Genomic DNA, 6,500 nt, shown 5'->3' with positions numbered 1-6,500 from the left:
CCCCTGCACTCCATCTTCTGTTACCATAACAACGAGACGCGTCGCCGCAGCAACCGCAAGTCACATGACAGACTGTTCTAATTGAATTGGAACTTTGTAAACCCTGACTAATATTGCCATGAAATCTCATCCAAACGTATGGATTTTAACTTTAACTGCGCACCTTCAGCTTCAAAGTGCGTAAATGTAAGTAACGCTGAAGACTAAAAGCTAGACTATGACGACTTCTGCGTAGTGATGTAAGCGCGTAGCTACGTACCGGCCGTTACGTCGGCGGCGCATTCGCAGTAAGCTGACCTTAAGGGGACAGAGGTAGTCATGCCCGGTCATGTGGAATTACCGACTGCTGAGGAGCTATCAGTGCAGGAGGTTTGTATTCGCTGTATCTCTGCGAGGTCTTCCATGTGTATAACAGCCTTTAAGTGTGCAGCGGTAGCATCGCAGTCCTTGTTAGTTTTTAGTCTTGGTTTATATGATAATGTCAATGCGCTCCTTTCTGGGGTTTAACCCTTTGGTGCCGCTGTCCTTCCGAGATATAGTGTCATAGTAACTGAGCCCTATAAAAACTATTGGAAAATGTTCTGCTAGGCTACAAATGTACTGTTATTACTCATGTACTTTGTATTACTCCTATCCTATTCAGGCCTTCACCTATTCATATTCACTTATTCAAATCAATGCATGGTTGCTCGGGTAACCTGGACCCTAGCAACCATACTGCTGAAATTGCAAACTGGAGAGCTGTTGAATAAAAAGCTAAATAACTGTCTCAGAATATGACTCTCTAGACATCATACGAAAAGTTAAGTTAAAGGGGTTGTTTTTTGAGTTAACGTTTAGTATGACGCATTGAGTGTTATTCTGAGACCATTTGCAATTGGATTTTTTTTATTTTTTTTTATTTGTGGTTTTTGAGTTATTTAGCTTATTCAGCAGCTCTTCAGTTTGCAGTTTCAACAGTCATGTAGCTAAGGTCCAAATTACCCCAGCAACCATGCATTGATTTGAATAAGAGACAAGAATATGAATAGTATAGGGCTTGATTAAAAAGATGAGACATTAAAAGTAGGGATGCACCGAATCCACTATTTTTAATTTGGCCGAAGCCGCGAATCCTTCGCAAAAGATTTGGCCGAATACCGAACCAAATCCTAATTTTCATATGCAAATTAGTGGTGGGAAGGTGAAAACGTCCTTGTTTTGTGACAAAAAGTCACGCAATTTCCCTCCCCTCCCTAATTTGCATATGCAAATGCATATTCGGTTAGGCCGAGCAGTAGGATTCGGCCGAATCCTGCTCAAAAAGGCAGAATCCTGAACCGAATCCTGGATCCAGACCCAGGTAGGTGAATGTGCAGTAGAGCAAAAGCTGAACTTAGATGTAAAAAGCTGCCAAGTTCCACTCTACTGTGTTTGCACCTGCCCAAGTCTGGAGAAAAGAAGACAAAAGAGGAAGAAGATTTGGACGAATGAGTGCCAGCCTAGGGTATCGGATAAGCAAACTTCTTGGCACCTCCTGTGTTTATACCCTTAGTTCTCCGTCAACTCATATAACATAGGCCAAAAAAAAAATAATGTTTTTGTAGTTGATATTGTTACTTTTCCTTTTAGCCAGCATGATGTCCTCTGTAATAGTTTCTGTAGAATCCAACTATTAAATAGTAAATAATTGCAGGTTGGTACATTTCATCTCAAACTAAGATATTATTATGTAGTAGGTACAGGTATGGGATCCGTTATCCAGAAACACATTATCCTGAAAGTTCAGAACTACAGAAAGGCAGTTTCCCATACATAGACTGTATCCAAGTAATCCAAAATGTCCCTTTTCTTTGTAGTAATAATAAAACAGTAACATAGTAAGTTAGGGTGAAAAAAGACACACGTCCATTGAGTTCAACCTTTTAACTCTATTTTAACCTGCCTGCTAGTTGATCCAGATGAAGGCAAAAAACCCCACTGAAAGCCTCTCCAATTTGCCTCAGAGGGGGGGGGAAATTCCTTCCTGACTCCAAAACGGCAATCCAACTAGTCCCTGGATCAACTTATACTTTGAGCTATAATGTACAATGTACTTGATCCAAACTGAGATATATTTAATCCTTATTGGAAGCATAACCAGCCTATTGGGTTTATTTCATATTTTCTAGTAGACTTACAGTATAAAGATCCAAATGTCCAAAAAATCCATTATCCAGAAACCCCCAAGTCCTGTGCAGTCTGGATAACGGGTCTCATACCTGTATTATCTGTAATTGTTAGAAACAAGTATATCTGCATGTCAGTATCAGAAATCTTATCTTATCTTATACAGTCAATCTTACCTGCTGAATATTTACTAGTAAAACTAAGGGTTAAAATCTCTTGCATATACTTTGTATAGACTCTGCGAACTTAAAGGTTAAATACCCAACAAGAGCTACAAAGACCAATAGAAAAGGCAAACTTCCCAAGCATTGTTATGGTTTAGAGGGGAGCCATACCACAATTGGCTGTTGTGAGGCTAATGTGATGTGCCAAAGATTTCTAATTTTTTTCAAGAGTCTGTGTTTGCCTCAGATATTTACTATTATATATTTTCTTTCAAAACTGTTCAGCTAAATGTTAGCTCCGCTGTTCTAAAAGCTGCTGCCCATCACCTTGGCTCCCAGTGTGACAAGCCCAATAAGGAATTCATGCTATGCCGCTGGGAAGAGAAGGACCCCAGGAAATGTCTAGAGGAAGGGAGAAAGGTGAATGGATGTGCTCTGGATTTTTTCAGGTAATTGCTTGGAATCCAGTGAGACCTTATATTCTGTAAAAGGTTAGGACACTAGTGCACCGATTGTACCATTGTTAGATTTTAGTAACCCATACTGAGTCATTTTAGCGATCAGACTGTATAAACCATGCAGTATTATACTTGCTTTTGCTGTGCTCCATAAATTCAGGTGGTGAACTTATCAGTGAATCAGATAAGAAAGTTTTGCAAAATTTTATACTGACCATTAAAAACTCAGGCATTTAGCGAGGTAAGTTCATTTTGTCATAACGGCTGTGCAAAATAATTTTAAAAAAAAATCAATATAGTTAGCTAACCAAAATTCCTACTTTGCAGCTCTCTGATTGGTTACCAGTCAGTAACCAATAAGTGACTTGAGGGGGGACCATATGAGTTATAACCATTTGCTTTTGAATCTGACCTGCATACTAAGGATCAAAAGCAAACTACAAACAGTTATGATCCATGTGGCAAAGAGTTGGGTTCTGGTTATTCTGTTAGACATCAGTTTGCTCTATCTATTTCAATACAAATCACCACCTGACTTGTGCGTCAATGCATTTGGGGCACTGCCATATTTATTGCAGTGTCACAGACACCACTAAAACACATTGTCATGTTTAGCAATCTGGTGATAATGTGCATTCCTTGGTTTAAAAAAAGAAAGAGCTGTGAATTATGTTGGCACTAGAAATAAAGGATAACTGCTGTTTATTTTTAGATGTCCCCTAGTTGGGACATGGTGGCATATGAACTGTGATGCTTGGTGATCTTTAAATGGAAACCGGCAGAATAGTTAGTTAGTGATTGATTGGTTTAAATTTGTAAATAACTTTTTTTTTTATTCAGACTAAAAGAGTAAAGTAAGTATTATTCTTAAGGTGTATCATTAAAGTGGACAAACTGCCATGTCTAAAATGTAAATATCATTCTTAATTAAATGTTAAGAAATATGAATTGCAAAACAAATCATGGCGAGTGTTCAATTTTATTTACAGAATGCACAATGTTTGGTAAATGTGCCACTTTGTTTTGAAATTCATATTTTTAAACTTTTTTAATTAATAGTGCTATTTCATTTAGACATAATAGCTTGTCTGGGGTCCCCCTGCAACTGCAGAGTCTTGTTCCTTTATAGTTACACCAGTGTTGCTAAGCATATCTGGTGAGGCTATTGTAATTGTGTGATTTTGCAACCATGGCCTTTGAAGGAACAGTAAGATCAAAAAATGACGGCGTTCATACACGGGCCGATAAAAGCTGCCGACAGATAGTCGGCCTCTTATTGGTCCGTGTGTGGGGTCATCCGACGGACTTCCCGGTCGATATCTGGGCAAAAGTTACAAAATCCCGTTGGATCACGACTGCCCCTATCGGATCCATTATGATCTGATCGCTGGGCCCTAGGGCCCACGATTGGATTAGCCCCATATCGCCACACTTCAATGTTGGGGAGAGATCCGCTCGTTTGATGACTTTGGGGTCTTACAGATGTGATGACTTTGGGGTCTTACAGGTTTGATTACTTTGGGGTCTTTTACTATTTAAACAAGTCTATTGAAACAAGTAATATATCTTTTTTATTTGGTGTGCTTTGCAGGAAAATTAAAACTTATTGTGCAGAGCCTTTTACTGAATACTGGACTTGCATTGACTATTCCAATCTGCTAGAACTCCGCCGCTGTCGCAAGCAGCAGGCAGCATTTGACAACTGTGTCCTTGACAAGCTGGGATGGGTGAGACCCGAACTGGGAGATTTGTCCAAGGTGAGTATTTTTGTTTTTTTTAATAATATATGTATAAATGTGGTGTAGGCAATATAGTTAACGTCAAGGGAGCCATATTTTTAAGGCTAGATATTTTCCAGTTTACTAGAAACTTTATCTAAAGATACCTACAAATATTTTAGTTTGTTAAAAGTTACATACAAAATCCATATGTATAATTTAAATCCACTTTTTCATTAAACCCTTGACCATTAAGTTTGTTTCTTAATTGATGACACAGTGCTCAATACAGTGGCAAGTATTGCGGACACATCTGTAGTTTGGAAATATGCATTTAAACTTACAGCCACATATGCAAATTTTACTTCAAATTAGATCAGTTTGTTGTGGAACAATACAACACAGCAGACTCAGGCGCCCAAATGGTCCTGGGGTCTGCTGTACGGTTCTCCCCTCCCCTCCTCATGTCCAACCACTGCTCTTCTCTGGCCTCCGCAAATTAATGAGCGGCCAACTGAGTGGAGGGAAGGGAGGTGGGAGCAAAGAGGAGGGAGTGCATTTTATGTTTGCTATGTGGGCCCCCTGAATAATTTTTTTGCAGGTGGAGGGTGCAGCTATGCTTTGTTACACCATTGCAGTAAATTATATATTTTATATTGCAGGCTGCTTTGAGTTGCACATGACTGATCAAAACTGTCTAATTACAATGGAAGTTCATTGTGATGACATTTGATGTTTGTGATATATTCTTGCTCTTTGATTATATTCCAAAGCCGTAAGTAATCCGCCTCTCTTTTTCATCCCATTAGGTCACTAAAGTGAAAACAGACAGACCTTTACCAGATAATATCTATCACTCAAGGCCAAGGCCTGAGCCAAACCCTTCAATTGAAGCAGAGCTAACACCATCAAAACATGGCAGCAAGATGTTCTTCTGGACCTGGTAGAATGCAAATAGATATTGTTCACTGTCTGGTATCTTCTGCCTGGACCAGTGTCATTATCCTATGTATAATGCAAATAAATTATTAAAACTATGCGTGGCTTGTTAATTGAGAGGAAAGTTTTAGTGTAACATGACAGGAATTAAATAAGCAGTCTCCTTTGTACCCCCACACTTGTGTAAATAAAGGCAGACAAGAGAAATGCTGGCCTGGGTTCCCAGATAAGAGATTAGATTAATTGCGTGCTGCCTAACAAATGGGCATCCCAAGGGAATTTCACTGATATTTTGGAAAATAGTAACTGAAACCTATTTGACGTGTACGATTTGAAAAAGTTTTCTAAAGTAAAGCTAAAAGGAAAGTTTGTGTTGTAACTAGGGATGCACCGAATCCACTATTTTGGATTCGGCCGAATCCTTCAGGAAAGATTCGGCAAAATACAGAACCAAATTTGCATATGCAAATTAGGGGTGGGAAGGGGAAAACATTTTTTACTTCCTTGTTTTGTGACAAAAAGTCACGCGATTTCCCTCCCCTAATGCATATGCAAATTAGGATTCAGTCGGGCAGAAGGATTCAGCCGAATCCTGCTAAAAAAAGGCAGAATCCTGGATTTGGTGCATCCCTAATTGTAACACAATCAAAGTTTAAATCAAATTGAATGTTAATATTCAGGTAATGTGTATTTATTTTATGCACGTAACAGAACAATTCCCCAACCTGGCAGCCTTTATAAGAAATAATGGACTCCTGTTTACAAAAGTCACAGCAAAATGTAAAGGGAGGTGTTTACATACTAAAAAAAAATCTATCTACCTTCCAAGGTACAAACACGGAGTAGTTTAATTTTTCTTGTTTGCCCTTTTTATATTAACACTTTTTTTTCATGATAAAAACAAAATATGTTAAGCACACACTCTATTCATTGTACTTATGTACGGAGGTGTGTACTGCCACTTTAAAAGTAACAACATAAAATCAAACTGCTCTAAAAGCATTTACATATAGGGGTTGTATGTATTAACATTTGAAAAAAAATTTCACTGGTGATGTTGCCCATAGCAACCA

General features: G+C 38.6%; 1 protein-coding gene across 1 annotated transcript; it reads left to right on the top strand.

Moving 5' to 3' along the window:
* Nucleotides 1-302: 302 nt before the first annotated feature.
* Nucleotides 303-5,525, top strand: ndufa8.L (NADH:ubiquinone oxidoreductase subunit A8 L homeolog). Its single transcript, NM_001096329.1, has 4 exons — nucleotides 303-369; nucleotides 2,598-2,761; nucleotides 4,362-4,527; nucleotides 5,298-5,525. Exons 1-4 carry the CDS (start codon nucleotides 319-321, stop codon nucleotides 5,433-5,435), a joined length of 519 nt encoding a protein of 172 aa, NP_001089798.1. The 5' UTR covers nucleotides 303-318; the 3' UTR covers nucleotides 5,436-5,525.
* Nucleotides 5,526-6,500: the final 975 nt, after the last annotated feature.

Source organism: Xenopus laevis, chromosome 8L (assembly GCF_017654675.1).
Source record: "Xenopus laevis strain J_2021 chromosome 8L, Xenopus_laevis_v10.1, whole genome shotgun sequence".
Classification (NCBI taxonomy): Eukaryota; Metazoa; Chordata; class Amphibia; order Anura; family Pipidae; genus Xenopus; species Xenopus laevis.
The sequence above is the reverse complement of the archived record's forward strand: the minus strand, read 5'-3'. Positions and strand labels throughout refer to the sequence as shown.

Excerpts from the sequence above, each read along its gene's own strand:
- ndufa8.L (NM_001096329.1), top strand. The coding sequence starts at position 319 with ATGCCCGGTCATGTGGAATTACCGACTGCTGAGGAGCTATCAGTGCAG. Across the intron at positions 370-2,597 it reads AGGAGCTATCAGTGCAGGAG|CTAAATGTTAGCTCCGCTGT; the intron begins GTTTGTATTCGC and ends AAAACTGTTCAG. Across the intron at positions 2,762-4,361 it reads TGTGCTCTGGATTTTTTCAG|GAAAATTAAAACTTATTGTG; the intron begins GTAATTGCTTGG and ends TGTGCTTTGCAG.